Genomic DNA, 22017 nt, shown 5'->3' on the forward strand with positions numbered 1-22017 from the left:
TTAGCAAACAAAACAGACCAGGCTGCTCTTTTATTAATTAATTCCTCTGCAGAGTGCCAAAGGGAAGGGGTGCTGCTTCAGCACCCAAGTCTCAGCAGTTTATCCCACTACTGGGAACTTCTGCCTTTCATCTTCTTGCTTGTGCCTCCTCCACTGCAACTGCCTCTTCCCTTCAAACAGCACAATGGCAGCAGCTACAGCAGAGTTCAAACTGTCCACACCAGGCACCACAGGGATGACCAGTCTCTTCCCACCTGTGCTGGCTGCAAGGTGAAGTGCATCTGGGCTCAGGCCGTGGGTCTCTCCACCAACCACGACTGCTGCTGGGGACCGTATCCAGTTCTCATAGTAATACTGTGCAGCAAGCTCCGAGGCGCAGATGCCCTCCGTTCCCTCCTCATCCTCATGTTCAGGAGGAGCAGCCTTGTGTTTGGGTTTTACAGGAGCCTTTAGGTTGCCAGAAGGGGAGCCAAACCTGCCAGCTCCCTGGGGTGTGGGTTCTGTCTCAGCCTGAACCCCTGGGTCTTTGTTGTCAGCCACGCAGACCCGCACACCAGAAGGAAGGTTGCTGGGAACAGATTCCCAGTCCAGATCGGCAACAATGGGCACTCGGAAGTGAGCTCCCATGCCTGCACGAAGCACCTTTGGCTCCCATGGATCCACACAGCCTGAGACAGGGGAGGAAAACAGTGACAGTGCAGCAGTTCCAGCAAAGACTCAGGAACTGCTTCCCACAGCAAAACCTGTCTGTGCTGGACACTGCTTACAAATTCCATGAAACAACATCTTTAAGCACTGCCTTACCCCAGAGATCTGTCAAACTAAACACCTGTCCTGGAAAAAAGGCCCTTACCTTTGGTTAGCAACACTTTTTCACAACCTGCTCCTGCTGCAGATCTCAGAATAGTCCCCAGGTTTCCTGGATCCCGGATGTTGTCGCAAATGAGAACTAGGGGCAGCTGGGCAGTAGGGTAGGACATCTTGGCATGGTCAGGCTTGGCGAAGATCCCTGAAGAGACAAAGTGCTGATGAGCTTTGGGTGATGCACCACAAAGAGAGGGGTGGCTGTCATAGCTGTAGATGTGCAGGAGAAAGCCCCAGGGAATCACAGAATCATTAAGGTAGGGAAAGACCATAAAGATTCCTGAGTCCAACCCCACCTAATTCCCTCCAGGCCCCCTGAACATGTTCCTCAGTGCCTCATCTCCATGGTTCTCAAATGCCTCCAGAGATGGGGACTCCCTCGCTTCATGGGGCAGCCTGTCCCACTGCTTGACCACTCTTTCAGAGAATAAGCTTCCAAATATCCAACCTGAACTTCCCGTGGTGCAACTTGAGACCATCCCCTTGTGTCCTATTGCTGTTACGTGGGAGCACAGACCAGCCCCAACCTCACTACAATCTTTCAAGTCACTGTAGAGATCAATGAGGCCTCACTCACAAGGCCAAGGGATCTGAACCATCCCAATTCACTCACCTGCTCCCTCTAAGATTTCTGCTCCACACCCTGCACAGCTCCATTGCCCATCTTTGGACACACTGCATAAGGGACATCTGTGAAGAGTTTGTCACTCCACAGAGAGAACCGTTTCCCAGCAGAGCTAAAGCAGCGTGCTGTGACAATCGAGCATTAGCACCCTGTACGACTCCAGCAGCCGCTTTCACAGCTCTCACAGCAGAAGGGAGCTCTCCAATTACACTGTGTTTGACACACTGCCAGAGCTGCTAGAAGCCAGAGATCGTCGTTATCTGCTTATCAGCTGTGGAATGACTTCCCTCTGAGCACCGTTGTCACTGTTTCTATCGCATCTCACCTATCATCCCCTGCGGGGCCACCACGTCGGACCAGCACTTGATGTCCTCGAACCTCACCCTCACCAGGCGGGCTCCCTTCAGCGGTGCCGGCGGCAGCTCCCTCAGGTGCAGGGCGGTGCTGAAGAACAAAGCCCGGGGCACGGCGCCCGCCTCCAGCGCGTCCCGGATCAGCCTCTGCCCCTCCAGCAGCACTTTCCCGTGGCGGTCGCGGAAACTCCGCGACTTAGCGATGGTCACCACTTTTCTGGGGAGAAAACGAGGGTAGAAAGCGTGAGGTGAGGGGAGCGCTGCCGGGACGGGGCCGCTCCCGCCGTCGCGCCTCACCCCAGGCTCCTGTCGCCGGGCGACGCCTTCTCGTACCACAGCCCGGGCCCGGCCGAGTCCCGCTCCACAGCCGGGAGAGGCGGATGGTGCTCCACGGGGCTCTGCTGCGCCTTGGCCTGCTCCTTCAGCGGCGGCAGCACCCGCACAGGGCTCCGCCTCAGCGCTCGCACCCAACGCCGTCCCGGGGCCGCCCCACCGGGCCCCGCCAGCGCCCGACTCAGCACCGGCACGGCGCGCCTCAGCGCCGCCATCTTGATCCGCGACGTCAGAGCTGCGCCGCCGTCTCCGAACGTCATCGCTGTGCGCGGCGGGAAGGTCGGGCTCGATGACGTCATCTTTCTGCGCGAGGGGGCGGTGGTGGAGCGATGGCGGTGCGGCGCGCCTTGCACTTCGTGTTCAAAGTCGGCGACCGCGCGCGGACTGCGCGCTTCTACCGGGAGCTGCTGGGCATGAGCGTGAGCGCCGTGCGGGGGGCGGGAGGACTGAGCGGGAGCGCGGCCCTCAGCCCCGGGGAGACGCCCTGCGCTGCGGGAGGAGGGTGAACCGGGCAGAATCGCGTTTGCTCTTCTTTTAGACAGCACAGCCCCCAGCTCGGCCCGTTTACCCCCTCCTCCCCTTTTTTTTCCCCTTCTATCTTTAATATATGTACATTTAATTCGTAAGGTTCTGAGGCATGAGGAGTTTGATGAAGGCTGTAAGGCCAGCTGCAATGGGTAAGTGCGTTGCCTGAAGTGCTCGTTTCCCGTAAGGCACCTCCCTGTTCTGCCCCGGTATTTAACGGATGAATCCACGTGGTATTAAAAATTCACCCCGTGGTGCCATTTCTGTGTCAGCGTGGGGTTTGCATTTGGGCTCTGCTATAGCTGTGTTACGTTGTGTTCTGATACCGAACCTGCAGAATGAAACTGTTGGGGTTGGACATGGGGATCTTGGTTGTTTTTTTCCCACCTGAATGATTCCATGATTCTACAGTCATGGCAGCTTTAGCCACAACAGCTCCAAGAACTCTCTGTAAGTGTCAGCTCCTTTCCAATGGGAGGTGCCAGGTTAGCTGTGCCATTTGTTCTTGAAATGATGTTCTTTGCTGAAGCATTCATGGTTGCATCTCTTGGTGTTTGTTTCTCATATTCATTCTGAATAAATCTTCTAGCCCTTACGATGGAAAATGGAGCAAAACAATGGTGGGCTATGGGCCAGAAGATGACCACTTTGTTGCAGAGTTGACTTACAACTATGGTATTGGAGAGTATCGCCTTGGCAATGACTTTCTGGTATGTGCCAAGCTCAGCAAAACCTTATTATGATCAGTGCTTTCATTTTCTCATTAGGAGTCTCTTATATGGCTTATAACAGGTTTTTTTTTTAATACTATTTGATTTATTGAACCCTTCTCATTCATGCATTTTAGTTGTCTCTAAGCTAGAAGAGCAAAAGGTAGAGGAGCTTTGTGTTCATGTAGGATTGTGGAAACGCTTCCTTCAGCACTTCCCCACCCGTGGTTGCTGTGTGTTTGCTGACAGATCCAGCTTGAAGTGGTCAGCTGAGAAGGATCATGCTATAGGGACACTCATTTGTTATTACTCATTCATTTGTTAGCTGATGGTTAATGTGTTTGCTCACTGTTTCTGTTGAGCTAATGTTTTTCCTTGAGTTTGGAGAATGTTGAGGATCAGGTGCATGGAGCCACAAACATCTCCCTAAGCTGGTAGAACAGCCGGGATTTGGTTTTCTGCTTTGTACAGTGCATTGACACAAATTCTTTTCCCATTACATTTCCCTTTGGCGTGAAAGAAGAGTAGAGTAGTATGTCCCAGAAACATGGGAGATGCAGGGTTAGCCTAAGCTTATTTTCTAGGAGCAAGTTACCTGCTTCTCAGGAGGTTGTGTGGTCAGTGTGCTTTATAAAGTAATCTGGCTTGTTTCTTTAGAGGCAGGCTTTCCAAAGGTAGGGCTTCACCCTACCTGGGATGGTCAGATATCCTTGACCACAGCCACAGACTGTGGCTAACAGAGCCTGGAAGGGTGAAAGCAGTGAAGAGTGAGGTCTTCCTGCTGATGCACGTGGGTGAGAGTTGCTTTGTCAGCACAGCTGAGGGAGGTGGTTTTTCGGCTGTTGTTGCACCAGTGGATTTATTGTTGTCTTTTCTGTTCTTGGCAGGGCATAACCCTGGTGTCCAGCCAGGCTGTGAGCAATGCTAAGAAGATGGGATGGCCCCTCAAAGAAGTCACAGCCGGTGTGTTTGAAACTGAAGCCCCAGGTGGATACAAGTTCTACTTGGAAGACAAGGAACAGAAAAAGCAAGGTGAAATAAATGTACACGTGCTCTTCTTTGTGTTCAGAAGATATTTACAAGTTGGATGTGCGTTTGTCTCAATGGCATTTTATGAAACAGGGCCTATATTGTTATTTCTTTATTACTTTTCTTCTTAAGATTGTAAAACAACGCAATTAAAACCATGATTTATCTTGTAACTATTCTCCATTTACTGCACTCCCACAGATCCTGTGCTAAAGGTAACCTTGGGTGTCTCTGATCTGCACAAGTCTGTTAATTACTGGTCTCATTTGCTTGGGATGAAAATATATGAGAAGGATGAAGAAAAACAGAGGGTTTTGCTGGGCTATGCGGATAACCAGGTTGGTTCTGTAGAAAGCCTTCCAGTTCTTTAAGAGTCACGTCGTAGAAAGCTCTCATTTCATTCTGTGATTCTGTAAATCTTATGATAGAAACAACTGTGCACTTCAGAGCCTGAATGCTTTAATTTAACTGCTTTTTCTTCTTTTTTTACAACCAAAAGCTGTGGTTTGCTCTGGGAATTTTGATTCATCGGGAAATTCTTGTAAGGGCAGTGTTGAAACAGTCTGCAACAATGAGAAGCTGGAGCAAATGTGGCACTGAGAGCAGTGTTCCATGCAAGTTTGTTAGGTTTTCTTGTTTTCCTTCAGTGTAAGCTGGAGCTGAAGGCTGTTGGAGGAGCAGTGGATCATGGAACAGCATTTGGAAGGATTGCCTTTTCCTGTGCCAAGGAAGAGGTAATCATCATGCTTTCATTACCTCTCATCCAGCTGAGTAGTGGGAGATAGGTGTCTACTACTAGCAAAATCTCTCAGAATTGATCAAAGTAACACTGATCAACTTCTCACAGTGGAAATGCAATGGAGTTGCAGGTAACAGGAAACTAACTGAGAACGGCCTGAATACATCCTGGCTTCATCTGACTGGGGCTGGTGTTGTTTGTTTTCTGTTTAAGTTGCCAAACATTGAAGCACTGATGAAAAAGGAGAACCAGAAAATTTTAACGCCTTTGGTTAGCTTGGACACACCTGGCAAAGCTACAGTGCAAGTGGTCATTTTGGCTGATCCTGTGAGTAGCATCAGAAATAGTAATAAAGTCAGTTCTAATTTCTCTGCCCTGGTTATCTGCCTGACTTGCTGTTAAATTTGGCTTAGGATGGCCATGAAATCTGTTTTGTGGGAGATGAAGCATTTCGAGATCTGTCCAAAGTGGATCCCAATGGTGACAAACTGTTAGATGATGTAAGTAATGCTCTGCCTTTTGTTTTCATCCTGATCACTGCCACCTGTAGAATCAAACTTTCTTTGCAGCAGAAAATATTGGCTGTCAGTGCCTGTTTTCATTAGTAGCACACAAGAAACAGTTTCTTTGTCAAGATAGCTTTCCTCTGGATTATAGAGCCTTACAGACAGCCTGTTGTTGTGGGGCAGGGTGGTGAGAGTGGGCAGCCCAGTGTTTGGAATGGCTGAGTCAGCCAAACATGCTCATGTTTTCATTTTGCAGGCTATGGCAGCTGACAAGAGTGACACGTGGTTTGCTGCCCGAAATATGAAGAAGGTGTCTGCATAGCTGGAGGAGGAGCTGGGCTGGCTGGTTGTCATGCCTTATTTTTCATCTGGGCAAAACTTGCTGTGCTGTCCGTCCCATGGGAGAGTGCAGTCATGTCCCATACTCTTCTGTCGGTTCCTTTTCAGCTTGTTATCTCTTTCATTTCAAGCTCCTTTTTATTTTCAATCAAATATCATGTGCTCCTTCATACGTGAAAAGTGAGGAGGATGTCGAGCACGTGGCTTCCAACAAGGGAGCTGCAGGCTAACACCTCGTGTATCTCTAGTGTGGTTGCACTTGAAGGAGAAGTTGCCAGATTGATTAGAATATCCAGATCTGTAATTAATGAGCTGTAGCCCTCCTGACTGCAGTGCAGGGCTGAGATTTTGGGGTATCAGCAGCTGTAGTGCCTGGCATTGTTGGGCAGGCTGTTTGTTTTTGATCTCTCTCGATGAAAATCAACAGCACTGGCAGTCGTTGCACCGTGTCAGTGCCTGCAATGAATATTCCGAATGGAAACAGTGCTTGATGTGATGGTGTTGCGTTGGCATTGATGCAGTCAATGAGTTGGGGCTGGATCAGGGCTGGTGCTATTGTTGGAAATTTGCCTTTACTTGAATAAAAGTAACGAGCGACGTCCCCTGGGAGTCTGTATTGGGACTGCTGCTCTTTAACATCTTTATCAATGACATCAACAACGGAATCCAGTTTGCTGATGACACCAAGCTGAGTGGTGCGGTTGATGCGGTGGAAGGAAGGGATGCCGTTCAGAGGGACCTCAGCAGGCTTGAAAGGTGAGCCCGGGTGATCCTGATGTGGTTCAGCACAGCAAAGTGCAAGGGAATATTGGTGGCCCTGCACGTGGCAGGGGGTTGGAGCTTCGTGATCCTTGAGGTCCCTTCCAACCCGGGCCGTTCTGTGTGTCCTTCCAACCGCGGCTGAATTGGGGGGGGAGGCGGGAAACCTCCGCTCCGCCAGGGGGCGCTGTGGGACCGCGGCGGCCGCCTGCTCTGACGGAGCGCAGCGCGCGCCGCGTTGTCTGCCCGGAGCCGCCGCCATGGAGCCGGGCGGCGGGAGCGGGGAGCGGGTCGCGCCTTGGGGCGTATGCGAGGAGACCGCTATCCTGCACGGCGCCTTCCTGCTGGCTTCCAGGCTTCTCCAACCGCGGCCTCTGCGGGAGCTGCGCAAAGCCGAATGGCCGCTGGTCGGGCCGCCCATCACCGACGCGCTGAGGGAAATCGGCGCCCGCTGCCCCTCGCCGCGGCAGCACGGGCTGTGGAAGCAGGAAGCCGTGGCCATCGTGTGGGCCAAGGTGCTGCTGCCCGCCCCTCCCGCCGCCTCTCTGGACCGGGAATGGAAGGAAGACGCCTTTTTCTCCGTGGGCGCGATGATCCCCGACGTTAACCGCACGGTTCTCTTCGAGCTGGTGAAAGCCCTGGCCGCTCCCCGGCTCTTCGTGCAGCTGCTGCTGGCGCTGCCGCACGCCGTGTGCCGGGCTGAGCTGCGGCGCCTGGTGCGGTACGTCGGGCAGGACACGGCTCCGTCGGATGTCGGATTCCTCCTGGATGTGTGGTGGGAGGCGATGAGACAAGGGCGGGATCCGGAGGAGGGCACTGTCGCCGCGTTCGGCTCCCTCGTGCGTGAGCACGGCTGTGAGCGCGCTCTGGATGATGGCTTGCGGCCCCCGAAGCGGTTCAAGGAGGACCCCGGCTCTCTGGATGGCTCTTCTGCCGCTAACAGCCTGCTCGTGGTCCTCATCGAGGGGTTAAAGCAAACCTACGGGAGCATAGCCTCACCGCGCGTGAAGTGCTATGCCCTGGGCAACCTGGTGGAGCTGCTGTCTATGTTCACCGAGCTGGAGCCGCAGGGCAGCCCCCTCACCGTTGCTGAGTACCTGGCCAAGATTAGCTCGGTGGTCAGCCTCTGGAACAGTGATGCTGAAAGCCAGCACCACCACAGCGGGCTGGACGAGAAAGTGAAGGAAGCTGAGAGGACCGTGAGCTTCTCGTCCATGGCTAAGCTGTCACGTGAAGAACTGATAGCTGGCTTGGACTTTCTGCACAGCTTGTTGCGTGTCTGGGGAGAGGAGCTGCAGGGCGTCCTGAGCAGCACAGAGAATCAATGCTATGAGAGCTGCTGGCTCCTTGATATTCTTCCCACCTTCAGGAAGGCCCTGGTTTGCTTCTCTGAGACTGGAGACCTGAGTGAGGATGAGATGCGTGTTGCATTAGAACTGGCACAGACAATTGATGACTTTCTCAAGGAGATAAGCACCACTCAGAAGAACAAAGATTTGGACGCCAGCCTTGCATCTTCAGTTGCCATGACAATCATTGAGCAAAAGCTGAACCGGCACATGGAGATGTGCTCCATTTTTGCTTCTGAAAAGACCTGGGCCTTTTCGAAAGACTGGGTTGACTGCCTTGTGAAAAACAGAGCTCTTTTCCAGAAACCAGACCTAGTTTTGAAATTGCTGGAGACTGTGGTAAACTTTGCCACATCCTGCAAAGACAGGGAGGCCCAGGAGATGCAGTTGCAAGTGACCAAAACCATCGTGGAATGTTACAGTGAGCTTTCACTAGCAGACAAAAACGAAGTGATCTCTGGTGTTCTGGAGGCTTGGGGTGGGCCAGGGCTCTCCCTGAACTTGCAGGTTGTCGTGGATGGATTCCAGGAGGACCTCAATGTGACTTTCAACCAGATCACCAAAAGTGTATCTGATGAAGGCCTTACCAGGGCTGTGGCTGCTGTGGCTAGGCTTGCTCTGCTGCACCCTGAGGCCACTGTGAAGCAGATTTGTAGTCTTGCTGTAGTCAACCTAGGAGCACACCAGTTGCTGGCACAAATCCTCTGCTCTTTCCCAGCACTGAGCTTCCTAGAGGTGCATGATGATCCAGGCAGACCACGCAGTCTGGTGCTACGGTGCTTGAAGGAGGCAGCATGGGGGAAGCTTTCCTCTGCGAGGGAGGAGGAGCAGTTTCTTAAGTTTTTGGCCTTTCTCATGCAGCCAAGTTCAGCTGCCCCGCTTGTATCACCTGCAGAAGTGACCAAAGCTTTTGTCCTTCCCTATTTGAAATCGGACTGTGCTCAAATTGAGCTGAGCCTGCAGATCCTCAGTAAAGTTTTGGAGATACAGCCCTACCCAGAAGAGCACTGGATCAAGTCCTGCCACCCGTTCCCACTTCTCCTCAGCCTCTGCAAGCTTCTAGATGGCTACACAAAGTACTGGCATCAGCCCAAGGACCAGCTCTTCCCATCCCTGGAGATCAAAGACCTGGTGCTGAATGTCCTCGGCCAGCTCTGTGAGGTAATGACTCCAGAAACTGCCTCCTCCCCAGAGGTTTGGGTCCAGTCTCTGGCCTGGCTTCACAGGAAGGTGGCATCACTGGACTGGACCATTGGTCTCCGTTTGAAGAAGTTTTATGGAGAGCATTTCAAGAATGAGGTCCCAGCAACGCTATTTGAGATCTGCACGCTCCCTGAAGATGAATGGACATCCCAGCCTTTGCCAGCCTACGGGCCGGGCAGCGGGCTGCTGGCATGGATGGAGTGCTGCTGTGTGTCCACTGAGCTCAAAGAGACGATGCTCTCACTCCTCGTGGTCAACGTGGACAACCCTGAGGAAGTGAATCTCTTCAGCAAAGGCTTCCTGGTGGCTTTCATACAGGTCCTCCCTTGGTGCAGCCACAGTGAATGGAAGAGGCTTGTGCATGTGGTCACAAACCTGCTGGAGAGGCAAGTGTTGCATGTGCCCTACACGCTGGAGTACGTGCAGTACATGCCCCTGCTGAACCTCCGGCCGTTTGCCTGCTACCTCCAGCTCTCCGTGCTCTTCCTGAGGGGCTTCCAGCTCCTCTGCAGCTCCAGCTGTTCCACCTGGCTGCCACCACAGGCTTGGCTCCACGTGGTCCAGCTGTACTGCAGCAGCCTCACGGACCTGCTGAGCTCCATCAAGAGCGCCACAGGGTCTCCCTTGCACCCCGCTGAAGACAGAAGCTCCACAGAGGAGGTGTCCTTTGTCTGCATTCAGGTGTTTTGCCACCTCCTGCACGTTGCAGCCATGCTGCCTCCAGATAGTGGGTGCACTGAGCTGCTGGTGGTGGTGGCCTTGGAGGTCCTCTCTCAGTACGAGGTGTTCAGCTCTGCAGATTCGTCCCCCAGCAACGTGCTGAGGAGAGCCAACGAGAGGCACTTCCTGGAGTCCATCACTGACAACATCAGGGACAAGGCACTGTGCAGCCCCCTCCTGCAGAAGCTCAGCAAGCTGGGTGCTTAGGCAGCCCACTCGGCCAGGGATAGCCTGAAGAGTTAAAGGGAGAATCATAGGGGAGCACTGACCCTGCTGCAAGGGACCACTATGTGGAAAGCTGTAAGATCTGTAATAAACCTCATCTATTTTTCACTTTTGAACTCATTTCTTCCCTGCTCTGTTCTCTCGAAGCCTCTCTAAACAGCAAAGCAGCCACATAAACAGCTGTAGACAACTACTGCTGCTGCAAGCTGCCAGTCCCTTGGTCCCAACCTTGCCCAATAGTGGTCTGGAGTTGTAGTGAGCTCTGGCACTCTGGCATCAGGGAAGTACTTCTGTTGGGCTGCCCTCTCCTCACCACAGCCACACTGCTGTTTGTTTCAGAGCAGCGTGCTCTGCAGGATGAGCAGGCACCTTGGGCAATAGGTGTGGGCTGCTGCCTTGGGGTGGGTGCCCAGTGGCAAACTGCTGCTTAAGTGCCTCCCCACCCAGAAATGAATGGCACGTGGGAGGGAGGCATCCGGTGGTGTGACTCAGGAAAGAAGTCTTTATTGATCTCTTCTGATAGGTGCAGTAGTAAATGGGGCAGTGTTAGTGCAAACTGAGATGCCTCAGTGGATTTTTTTTTTGTCTTTACATAAGGCACGTTATCTGTAATAAAAACAGCAGTATACAAATATTTGCAATGGGTAGCAAGCGGTTTATAACAGCAGCTTGTCTCAATGGTTAATGTAACAGTAGTGCTTGTGCAATAACCGACTGCGTGCCGGAAGAGGCTTTTTTAAAATTATTATCATTCTTTCCAGCCTGCACAGCCATGGCTGGGACAAGATCTGACACCCAAAAGAAATGATTCTCCCAGACTAGATCTCTTCCAGCCATCCTTTTTAGCTTTTAGACAGAATGAAAGGCACAGAGTGGGTGCTGGTCTGTCAAGTGCTGGTGCAGCTGGCTGCCCTGGAACAGAGGAAACTCCAGGCTTGTGCAGGAGGCAGTGGGGAAAACCTGGCTGCTCAGTTTTACGCTGTGCTCAGAGAAAGCAGGATTGCTGTCCAGCTTGTACACGCCTGCTGGGCTGCAGTCATGGTGCAAGGTGAGCACAGAAGCCTTGCCCCTTTTTCACTGCACTGAAGGTGGAAATGGGCTGAACTGGTTAAGGACACAGCTCAACACCCTGCTCTGGTATTGCTGGTTGCTTATGCACTGACCAGTTCCTTCCCTGCCAGCTTCAGGCAGGCCTCCCTTTGTGGGAGACTCGGATGGGGCAGGAGGGGCAGCTGGAGCTCAGGTTGTACCCACAGAGTGCTGCTGGTGTCAGCTGAAAGGGAGAGCAGGGGCAAGGAAATGTGTTGGGCTTTCAGTTACCTTATAGAGGTAATGAGACAGATGCATGCATCTCCATGTGCAACTGCATCAAGGCAGGGGGGTTGAAACCAGCCATCACCTGCCACGGAAGGGCTCTGTGTTGGTGGGATGGGGACAATCTCCTGCCCCTGTCCTACCCTTCAGCGATGGCCCTCTGCCTGCCTTGCTTGCAGTGCAGCCAATCCTAGGATCTTGCTGGGGGCTCCAGAGCTGCCCTACACCATCAGCCACAGACATCAGACAGTGGTACTGAAAATCCTCTTTGAGTTAAGTGGAGAGTCCCAAGTGCCCAGCAGCAGTGAGGTGTGGGGAAGTCAGAGGCTGAATGCAGCTGTAGTGTAAAGGCACTGTTGGGGAACAGGCTGTGCAGAATCGTGGGGCTTGGCTCTGCTCCCTGCTGGAGGAGCAGATCTGAGCCCAGCAGGGACAGCACACAGCTCCCACATCCCCAGCACTGCTGCCTGGGGCTGGGCACGCTCCAGCACCGCCTACCCTGCTGCATCCACTCCACAAGCTCCTTTGTGCCGTGCCTCACTGTGCTGCCATCAGCCCTGAAAGATGGGGGATCTGTAACAATCCCCTCTCGTGTAACCATTAGTTTGGTGCCCAGCACTGAACCCCATAAGTTATGCTTATGGGTAGACCTCCCCCTTGCTCAAAGAGCAGGAGCAGCGTGGGAGGAAAGTTCCCCCTAGCTGAGGCTGGCACTGCTGACAGCAGGGCTGCCTCGTGGTATCGACGCTGCTGTGCTCTCACGATGGTTCCTGCAGCGCTGACTTTGCAGGCAGAAGAGCTGGGGAGGGAACAACCCTTGTCCAGCCCTCGTGCTCTGCCAGCCATTACCTGCTCTTGTCAGCAGGTGAGCTGCCGTAGAGGCGGGCGGCTTTGCGGCAGATGAGTGTGAACCAGTAGAGCTGCGGGGCGATGAGGGAGGCGTTGGCTATGTTGCAGTGCAGGGGGATGCGGAAAGGCACCATGTAAACTGGGATTCCCACCTGCCTGCCATAGGCTGCGTACATGAAGGGGAAGAGGAGAATACGGCAAAGGAAGAAAGTCACCAGGATGAGGATCCCGTTCACCTTGTGCAGCAGCGTGTCCTGCATCTTCAGCTGGGAAAGGAAGAAGGCGAGCACAGGTGAGTGCTGTGTGAGCAATGCGAGGGGGACTGCCTGGGGTGGGGAAGGGGAGCAAACCCCTGCAGGCTCCCAGAATCCCCTGGAGGCAGCAGGAACCCAGGCACCCACCTCATGGCACCCACCCTCCTCGCATACCTGCATGAGGATTTTGCCCAGCGATACAAAAGGAGTGCTCAGCTCTGCCGTGAAGATGCAGCCCACGAAGAAATCTCCAAGCTCTCCCCTGAAGTGCTGCAAATAACAACATTAATGAACACAGGGCCTTCCCCACTGTGGCATATTTCATACAAAGGGATCTGCTAATGGACCTTGCTGCTTTTCAGGAGAGCTGGGAGCTGACACTGAGCACCTCACATCTCCTGGCAAGCAGAGATGCTTTCCAAAGTCAGCTGAAAGGGTGTTGATCATGATGCCAGCCAAGTAACAGGCACAGATCCAACACACACAGCTTGAGGAAAGCTCCCTCTTGGTCACTGTATTTATTCTCAACTGATGTCGGTTCCTCACCCTGGAAGCGTTTATGAAACATGGAGATGCGGCACCACGGGACATGGTTAGTGGGCATGGTGGGATGGGTTGGGCTTGGTGATCTTAGAAGTCTTTTCCAGCCTTTAAATGATTTTATGATCCCCCCCCAGTCAGGGCTCCCAGTTGTCTGGATTCACAACATCCATGCCTGGCCCTCACCTGGGTGACAGGGGTGAGCACGATGAGGATGAAGAGGTGGTGGGTGACCATCAGCCGCTCCTGCAGGAGGAAGCTCCGCACACTGCTCAGCGAGTGCTTCCTCTCTGCTATGCCTTTCTCTCGGCTCTTGTGCCAGTGGCAGAGGTACATGACGTAGATGTCGTAGGTCATGTAGGGAACCAGGACCCAGACGTACTCCACAGCCAGCCAGTGCCTAGGGAGGGAGAGCACAGATGTGTAGCAATGGGTCTGGGAGGCCCACGAGGTAATGTTCTCACGCTGTGCGCCAGGGGAGGTTCAGGTTGGATATTAGGATAATTTATTCTCTGGAAGAGTGTTCAGGCAGTGGCACAGCTGCCCAGGGAGGGGGGGAATCCCCATCCCTGGAGGTGTTCAGGAACCGTGGGGATGTGGTGCTGAGGGATGTGGTCAGTGGGCACAGTGGGGATGGGTTGGACTTTGACCGTTGAAGTCTTTTCCAACCTTAACAACTCTATGATCGATGAGCTGGGTGGGTGCCTGGTGCCCTGATTTATCTGGACGAGGACCTTCAGCTCAGCCATCCCAGAGAAAAGCTATGTGAAACAGGAATGGTACAATGGGTGATTCCTGAGCGCAGGCACTGAGTGGGGCATGGCTGCCTTTATCGAGTCGGTGCTGTTTGGTGCCTGCCTGAGCTGTGCAATCAGCCCTGCGTCAGGAGCAAAGGCACAGTGCAAACAGCACGAGTTGAGGAGCACCCTCAGCCTGGGGCAGGTGTTTGCTGGGGCTGTGGCACCTCCCCAGGTCAGTGCTCATCTGGTAGCTCTGCAACAGGTAATCCTCTGCCCTACGCCCTGCATCTGATGGTAGGAACAACACTGTGACCGTCTGTGTCAGCTGCCCACCCAGAGGTGAGTGTTATAACACACCCAGAGAGCAGAGTTAATGAAAGATGCCCAGGCTTTGGAGAGTGAAGTGCAAAGCCTGTAACAGCGGCAATAAATCCCTGGGAGACGTTTTGTCTGTTGGGAAATAATTGCACGCAGATGCCTGTTCCCAAAGAATGTCGGAATCCCAGTTGCACAATGTGGCAGCTGTAACCCCTGCTCTGCAGGGAGCCTCAGAAAACACCACGTGAATGGGGCTGGTAGGGAACTGCTGCTGGAGAAACGTTGCTTGGGGCCCAGTGAGCCTTCCACTGCTCTCCTGCCATCCCAGAGGGATTCCCCTGCATGCATTCCTGCTCAGAGTGCTATCGGAGATGCAAAGCAGGAAGGCTGAACTTCTCAGAGGGTTTTGGAGGGCAGAGGCAGTGCCAGCAACGCGACGGCTCTCTGCCTGTGTCAATAAGCTGGCAGCCTTCACGGTGCTTCCTGTCCCGCTGCCATTCTCTGAGCCTGTCCCTGCTGAGAGTGGAGCTGCAGCTCCTCCAGATTCAAAGGAAATCTGGGGCTCGGGCTGCGCTTTTGCCCAAAGCCAGCAACCTTCGTAGCAGCCGGGCTGGGGCTCCTCATCTGCCCTATCGGTACCGCGTGGGGCTGCCTGCATCCAGCAGGGCTCAGTCCAACACTGCTGCAGCAGACGGGACCCTGCACAGCCGGGTGCCGCCCCACCTCTAGCTCTGCTGTTCTGGACCATAGCTTAAGAGCCATCGCTGTTGTTTCGTCCCCACAAGCAGCACGGGCAGCCCGGCCTGGTGATTTTTCCCATTTCATCTCCGTGCCTTTCTCCAGCAATGGTTTCCCATCCCGGGCTGCTCTGTGTGCAGGAAGCGGGAGCTGCCCCGCTCCGCTCCATTCTCACCGGATCTCCTTCATCTCCAGGGCCGGAGATGCCGCACTCTGCCGCTCCCGCCGCCCCCCGCCCGGCCCCGTTACGCCCTCGGGACCGTTTTCTATGGGTTTTCCGCACTGACTCCGGAGGGCAGGAAGGGCCCCCCCGTCCCGTTACCTGTCGTGCACCACATCCTCGCAGCTAAGCACCACGGTCAGGCCCGACACCGTGGCCATCGTAGCCTGCACCGTCGACACCAGCCTACAAACAGCAGATGGGAACCGAATCAGGGCCAACCGGGTCAGGGCCCATCCCTCCGGTCCCCCAGCCCCGCCGCACCCCGCGCCCGTACCTTCCGCTGAGCAGGACGCGGTCTTTGAGGCTCCATCCCGGGGCGGCCCAACGGAGCGCCCGCACGCAGAACGCGAACAGCCCCGGGAAGAAGGCGGACGCGACAGCCAACGTCCGCCACATGGGGCCCGCGCTGCCGCCACCGCCCGCCGCGGGACCACGGCGCCGGGCGGCGGGAGCCCCGCCCCAGCAAGCCCCGCCCCCCGACGGCAGGCCACGCCCCTTTGGAGACGCGGCTTTTCCCATAGGCCACGCCCGGCACGAGGCCACGCCCCCAGCCCGGCAGGAGGAGCGGGGCGGTCCTCCCGCATCCCGGCGTGCCCCGCGGCCCGGAAGCGGCGCGGCGCCATGGAAGAGGACGAGTTGGAGCTGGCGGCTGGGCTGGAGGCGGCGCTGGAGTTGGCTCCTGCCGTGCAGGCCGCCATCGAGCAGGTGTGGGGCCGGGGGAGCCGCTCCGCACGGGGCCGGGCGCGGGAGGCCGCCGGTGAGGGCCTGCCGGGCTCCTGCTGCGCGGGGCCGGGCCCGCTGTTGGTCCCCGCCGCAGTGAGCGGCCTGTGAGGGGCGGCTCCGCTCTGCTGGGGGCCGGGAGGCTCTTGGTAACGCCGAGCCTCGCTCTCAGTGCCTTTTTAAGCCGAGCGGCTGTGGCTCACCCAAATTCAGGCTGACCTGAGTGAGCGCTGCGCGTGGCAGCCCCGTGTCCTGCAGTGCGCTCCGTGTCCCTGGAGCCACATCTCTGACCCTCGCGGCTCTAATCGCACGTCTGTTGTTTTCACGTGGGGTCGGCGTACCTCGCAGTGAGCTTCTGGGTAGTTCTTACCTCAGGAATGGCTGAATGAAGGGCCTGCTGAGGATGGTAGCGCCTTCCATTGCTTCCTATCCCTCCCAGTGTTCCAGTCCTGCTGTGAGTGTTCCTCACGTTGTTTTGGGCAGCACCTGCTGACTTTGCTCAGCAAGTGGGAGCATGCTGGCAAACCTAGGGCAGTTGTTTTTGGTTGGTGGGTTGTGATGAAGATGTAGGAGTAGCAGCTTCCCCAACCAGTGTGGCTGCTGGCAGCATTGGTGTCTGTTTGTGTTTTGAGAGTGAAATCCTTGCTGGCTTTTATCTCCCCTCCACCTCCTTGCTTCAGCTGCTGTTAATGCCTGTGGAGCTTTGGGACGAGCTGAACGTGCAGAGCAGGGCTGGTTGTGGTACTGCGTCTGTGCTCTTAGAACAGGCTGATGTCAGAGCACTTTCCTCGCTCAGGCATGACCTCTTGTGTACTTAACAGGTTCCTGCTTCTTTTTGGCCGCCGCACAGCTGTTGTGTTGGACAGCTGGGACAGCAGTACTCCGTCAGTAGGTTGTATAAGGTCATAAATCTCAGAATCATTCAGGTTGGAAAAGATCTCTCAGATCCCCAAGTCCAACCTCAGCCCGTCCCACCATGCCCTCTGACCACATCTCTCAGTGCCACATCCCCACGCTTCTGAAACGCCCCCAGAGACTTCACCACCTCCAGGTTTTTCTTTAAGCATCCTCATAAAAACACTGCTTTTATTCTCTAAAAGGCATACAGTGAACAGTGCATGTGCACCAGGCTTTGTGGAGGCTCTGAGTGCCTGCAGAGGGCTGCTGTGTTTACTGGGTTTGGTTTTGGCCTCAGAGAGCAGATCTGATGGCTGTGTAGACACGGAATAAATATGGTAACAGAGAAAGGAATGCAGCATGTTTTACTGTGGGGGGACAAAGAGCAAACAAAGCCTGACAGCTGCATTGCCATTGTTTGAGCTGTTCTGAGGACAGATGAGATCTGTTTGCACCACAGCTTCTCCCTTCCCTTTTCCATGGGCTGCAGGAATCACTCAGCAGATTCTGTTTCTCTCCTTTTTCACATGAGGGGGGCAAGCCCAAGGTCTCTGGACAACTTGTACAACCATTTCTCAATTTATCATGTTCTGCATTACGTGACTGCAAAAAGCAACTCCCCTGTCTGTCACCACAGGGCCCCTGAAGCTCAGGCAGAGAGAAGAGCAAAGTCTCAGCAGGGCTGCCACTTCCAGACAACACAAAAGCATTGGAATGCTTTGAGATGCATAATTAATGGCTCGTATGTCCTGGGAGTTTCTTGTACATGATGGATTATGCTTATGCTGGCTTTGGAAGCATGCAAGTGCATTATCTCTGTGTTATGAGGGGCTATAATAGGTTGGGGACCCCTGGAGAACACTGCACTGCTGTTTGTGCAGCCTTGTCAGAATGGTGCTGTTGCCCAGCGGTGCTCCATAAAGTTACAAAAACTAAAGTTGATGTGTTGTTGATTGTTTTTTTTTTTTCCTTTCACCCTTCAGGTATTTCCCAGCCAAGACCCCCTGGACAGAGCAGATTTCAATGCTGTGGAGTATATTAACACTCTCTTTCCCACTGAGCAAGTAAGTTGTGCTCACAGCACATCCCTCTCCTCAGTTTGAAGGGTAACCTGGCTGAAGGCATGCTTAAACCTTTATCTCAGCTTTTTCTTCTAAACATTACTGTGCGTATACTCTGAATACTATGATGATAATCACTTCTTAAATTAGCATTTAATGATATTCACTCATTATGCAGTTTCTTTATACGCAAAGCGTTTGCTGGAGTAAAAGTTCTGCTTTGATCTGGAGGCATAAACTAGCTTTCTGTACTTTGGCAGTACATCTCATAACTTGCTGTGTGTTAATCGTTAGGAATCCTCAGTATTTTTCACCAAATGAGACAGTTGTTGGGTGTGGGATGTCACCAAAGGGTCATCCATGTTTGAAACCTGTTTCTTCTTCTCAGATGTAAGGAATGAGTTGACCACAGGGTCTTTATCCACCCTTGGTCTTCCCCTCATCAGCCTCAGGAGCAGTTGTGAAAGGAGGTATTTCCCAGCTGAAGGCTGGACTGGGAGGCAGTTCCATTGCAGGTGTTTCCATGTTTAAGATCCTCTGCAGAAGCTGCCTCCTTGGCTTCCAGCTGTCTCTGTTTAGTTTCCTGGTGGTGCTGGCTCATCCTTTTTCCCTTTGCCAGTGCAGAGCTGTTTTTCCTCCCAGTAATACCTGCTGTATCTCCAGCAGCCTCCTGCACCCAAGTGCAGGGTGTTGGGTTCAGCAGGAGGCCAGGGAAGGCCAGAGCTCTGTGCTGCCCACTGGAGGTCACTGTCACCACAGCATTTCAGGACAGCTCCTCCAATCACAGGGACACCCTGCAGCTGACTTGTTTTGTGTCTTTTTCTCCACCTGTAAAAATCATCGCTCTCCTTTTTGTAAAGTGTGGTGCATAAGAAAGGGTGAGCTGTCACAGCTGATGTGGGTCAGAAGTTTTCTCCTTGTAATGTTCTTTTTTGTTTTTCCTCTTGTAGTCTTTGGCAAACATCGATGAAGTTGTCAACAAAATCAGATTGAAAATAAGGTAAGTGTTTCTCCATTTCATTGCATCTCAGATGGAGTAGTCTGGTTGCCGCCAGGGCTTCATAAGTACAGCCTATACTGTAGCTAATTGGAGTTAATTTGCTTAAAAGACAAGGAAAGGATCAACCTCAAGTCTAATAGAGTGAGAAAGAGACAAAACTATATCACTAATTGTAGTTATTTGTATTTTGCTCCTCTTTGTAATGTGTCCCCTTCAGGTTATTTTAGCTGGTGAATTGCAAAAGTTGACCTTTGAAAAGCAATGAGCTGGGTAGCAACGGGTACCAAATTTTAGTACAGTTTGGAGGTTGGAAGGACAAACTGTCCAGAATGTTTGGTTGCTGAGAAGTTTATTTTGTTTGTGAGGTCAAAATAGCAATTGTTAAAGGCTCTCCTTTCATTGGTTATGGTTATTCATACTGTAAATATAAAATGTCAGCAGGAAAAAAACCCTTAGATTTTCTGTGCAGTTTGGCATTGCCAACTTGAAAGAATTGAGACTGCTCTTTACTATGTGGAAAAAAAAGAAATTGAAACTGACAAGGAACAGCTAACAGGAGAAATGTTAAGTTAGGTAATGGGTTTTTATTTTTGCAACAGGAATTTCAAATTGTGTAAGATACTGATGTCCCACAGAGAGAAAGAGGGAGGAAGAAACTTGAGTTTGGTGTTGGTTGGTAACAGCAGCTTTCCGTTTTTTAATGCCTTTTGTAAGTCTCAAAGTTCCCAGCTGATCGGGCATATTGAGAACGGATTTGACATGATAGTTTTGTTTTTATTTTATCCAGGAAGTTGGATGACAGCATTCGAACTGTAGTGAGAGGACAGACCAACGTGGGTCAGGATGGCAGGCAGGTACGTGCGCCTCATCGCAGGCGAAGCCAGCGGTTCTCATCTTGTGATGCTGCATTGAGGGTTGCTTTGGCGGGCAGAAACCTGCTCTCATCATGAGGGGGGTGTTTCTGCTGCCTTTTGCCCTGCTGACTTCCTGAGGTGCTCATGGAGCAGCTGTTCTAACCTGCTTTCTGATCGCCCTGCAAAGGGAAGCAAATGAGAAATCAATTTCATAAAGCAAGAGCAAGAACAGGAGGCTTGCAGCTGTGCCATTATGTGGCTAATTATAAACTAACTGGATTAAACAGGTAAAAACACATTTGCTGTTGAGTAACAATCAATAAAAGGATATTTTGCCTTTTAACTAGGTTGTTTGCTGAGGTATCCAGGGCTGCTGTGACTGAGCTTGATGACTGACTGCCAGTTCATCTTGTGTATCTTATTCAGCTCCCAGGTTTTCATTTGTCTTTGTCTTGACAAATGTGTTTGCTCAGAGTTATGGTATTGACCAGCACAGCTATGGCTGTGGTGTTTGTGAACACTGAGCTTGGACTCTGTGATATTGGATTTTGAGGTATCATTTGGTGCATCTGTATTTCCCGTATCTGTTCAGACCAGGAATATTAATGTCTCGAATCATCCATCATTCTACTTTCTTCTGTGTAAACAATGATTCTTGTGTTTTAGTGCTGGATTTAAGAATAAGTTGCTGGGTCATTGCCTATCCAGAAGGGCTTCTCCAGCAATTCTACTCCTTGCTGCAGTAGCAACTGGTGTGTATTTGTTCTGTTCCTGTGATAGTACCAGCTCCAATTTCACTTTTTTTTTTTCCTCTTACAAAGTCTGTTGTGTTGAAGGAATAATTTCTGTGCAGACTGGACGTTAAGGCTGAGCAGGAAGTGGGGAGAAGCTCTGCATGGGGAACAGAAGCAACTGAAATTAAAACATACATCGTTGGCTGACCTCCAAGGGGCTGTTTGTGCAGCCCTGTATTCCAAAAAAAAAAAGAAAGACAAAAAGCCATTCCTGTGTTTTGACATATTTCCACTCCTTGACACAATGAGACCCCAAAACGGTGCAGTCCATCCTTTCCTTGGAAACCTGTGCTGTGAACAGAAGTGCCCATGAACCTTGCTATTGCAGCTGCTTGAGCTCAGAGTGCTGTGTGGTTACTGAGAGATTGGATCTGGAAGGTGTTTTGCAAATACCTCTTGCCTTCAGTGAGGTTCTCACCTAACACTGCACCATGCAAATGGTAATCAGAGTTATCTGACTGCGTGGTATCAGAGCTGAAGGAGCTGTACTTGTCTGGGGGGAGAAACAGTACCGTTATTTTTTGATCTCTGACTTCCCAGGGAAACCTCAATCTCAGATGCAGGGGTAGGACAGCAAAACAGTTCCTCTTTGAGCCCAGGGGAGCCAGGAGAGATTCCCTGCCAAGCCCCCTTCTGTGCTGTCCGTGTTAACTGTGCCAGCACTGTGTATGTGTGGGGCACCCAAACGGGGCACATAAGCAGCTACTGTCCTTGCAGAGCACATGCCATGGAAGAGAAGCTGATTCAGGGCACTCAGCCTTGGCTTTTCCATCTCCTGCCAGCTTGAACTGCCAAATGGAGGACTGGGAGTCTCATGCAGGCTGTTGGTTCAAGTACTGCCCAAATCCCTGGGATTACGTATAGTTCTGATAGCATATTAGGAATCCAGTGATACCTAGAAGACAAACCAAGGCTATTTAGCCTATAACAGTTTGTATTCTCTTTGAGTGTCATTTACCAAAGCTGCCAGCAATGTAGCTTTCCTCAGCCTTGCTGAGAGCTGCACCTTCACAGCTGTCCAGGAGAGGGGAGCCCAGCCTTGCTTTTCGGAGCAAAGTGGTGTTTTGCACGATAATGGAGTGCTACCAATGCAGAGCTGTCTGAGTAATGCTGTGTGCTGTTCTCCCGGTTAGAACAATCTGAATCCATCAGGCCCAGCGGTGAGTGTGTGGAAAGCAGCTGTGGTAGCGTGCTCTCCATGCTCCTTAAGCAAAAAGAGACCTCAGGGTTTAGTGAGTTCAAAATCATTGCAGATTGGAGCCCCTGCACTGCCAGTGTTTGAGGCCCCTGTGCTGGTGGTGTGGCAGTGGGTGACATTTGTGTCCCATCTCTGGGGTGAGACGAGGAGGCAAGTCTGGGTGGTGAATGGTTGGTGTGGGAAGGATGCCAGAGCAGCTTTTTATCATTAGTCTTTAAGTTTGAAACACTTTCCCAAG

General features: G+C 52.6%; 5 protein-coding genes across 6 annotated transcripts in view; 3 read left to right on the plus strand and 2 right to left on the minus strand.

Annotated features, from left to right (window-relative positions):
• On the minus strand, nucleotides 1-2390 carry MRM3 (mitochondrial rRNA methyltransferase 3). Its single transcript, XM_042879750.1, has 4 exons — nucleotides 2140-2390; nucleotides 1815-2059; nucleotides 854-1009; nucleotides 1-668 (listed from the first exon to the last, which is right to left on the minus strand). The coding sequence occupies exons 1-4, from the start codon at nucleotides 2388-2390 to the stop codon at nucleotides 100-102; spliced, it is 1221 nt and encodes a 406-aa protein (XP_042735684.1). The 3' UTR covers nucleotides 1-99.
• An 84-nt stretch (nucleotides 2391-2474) lies between these two features.
• GLOD4 (glyoxalase domain containing 4) lies at nucleotides 2475-6632 on the plus strand. The gene is made up of 9 exons (XM_042879772.1): nucleotides 2475-2594; nucleotides 2803-2852; nucleotides 3290-3410; nucleotides 4298-4442; nucleotides 4641-4777; nucleotides 5087-5173; nucleotides 5392-5505; nucleotides 5592-5678; nucleotides 5941-6632. Exons 1-9 carry the CDS (start codon nucleotides 2505-2507, stop codon nucleotides 6004-6006), a joined length of 897 nt encoding a protein of 298 aa, XP_042735706.1. The 5' UTR covers nucleotides 2475-2504; the 3' UTR covers nucleotides 6007-6632.
• A 410-nt stretch (nucleotides 6633-7042) lies between these two features.
• GEMIN4 (gem nuclear organelle associated protein 4) lies at nucleotides 7043-10395 on the plus strand. Its single transcript, XM_042879771.1, has one exon. It carries the CDS (start codon nucleotides 7043-7045, stop codon nucleotides 10259-10261), a length of 3219 nt encoding a protein of 1072 aa, XP_042735705.1. The 3' UTR covers nucleotides 10262-10395.
• A 358-nt stretch (nucleotides 10396-10753) lies between these two features.
• TLCD3A (TLC domain containing 3A) lies at nucleotides 10754-15681 on the minus strand. Its single transcript, XM_042879773.1, has 5 exons — nucleotides 15530-15681; nucleotides 15355-15438; nucleotides 13423-13636; nucleotides 12871-12966; nucleotides 10754-12708 (listed from the first exon to the last, which is right to left on the minus strand). The coding sequence occupies exons 1-5, from the start codon at nucleotides 15649-15651 to the stop codon at nucleotides 12439-12441; spliced, it is 786 nt and encodes a 261-aa protein (XP_042735707.1). The 5' UTR covers nucleotides 15652-15681; the 3' UTR covers nucleotides 10754-12438.
• Nucleotides 15682-15863: 182 nt separating this feature from the next.
• VPS53 (VPS53 subunit of GARP complex) overlaps nucleotides 15864-22017 on the plus strand; it is a 48726-nt gene continuing 42572 nt past the window's right edge. For both annotated transcript variants that reach the window (XR_006180587.1, XM_042879637.1), the window contains exons 1-4: nucleotides 15864-15960; nucleotides 17856-17936; nucleotides 18884-18933; nucleotides 19721-19787. Coding sequence is in view for 1 of the 2 variants with exons in the window: in XM_042879637.1 (XP_042735571.1) it covers nucleotides 15877-15960; nucleotides 17856-17936; nucleotides 18884-18933; nucleotides 19721-19787 (282 nt within the window). In the remaining variant the exon portion in view is untranslated. The remainder of the gene's footprint in view (nucleotides 15961-17855; nucleotides 17937-18883; nucleotides 18934-19720; nucleotides 19788-22017) is intronic.

The sequence above is a fragment of the Lagopus leucura genome, unplaced genomic scaffold (assembly GCF_019238085.1).
Source record: "Lagopus leucura isolate 7727_CA_CO unplaced genomic scaffold, USGS_WTPT01 Super-Scaffold_100024, whole genome shotgun sequence".
NCBI classification, from domain to species: Eukaryota; Metazoa; Chordata; class Aves; order Galliformes; family Phasianidae; genus Lagopus; species Lagopus leucura.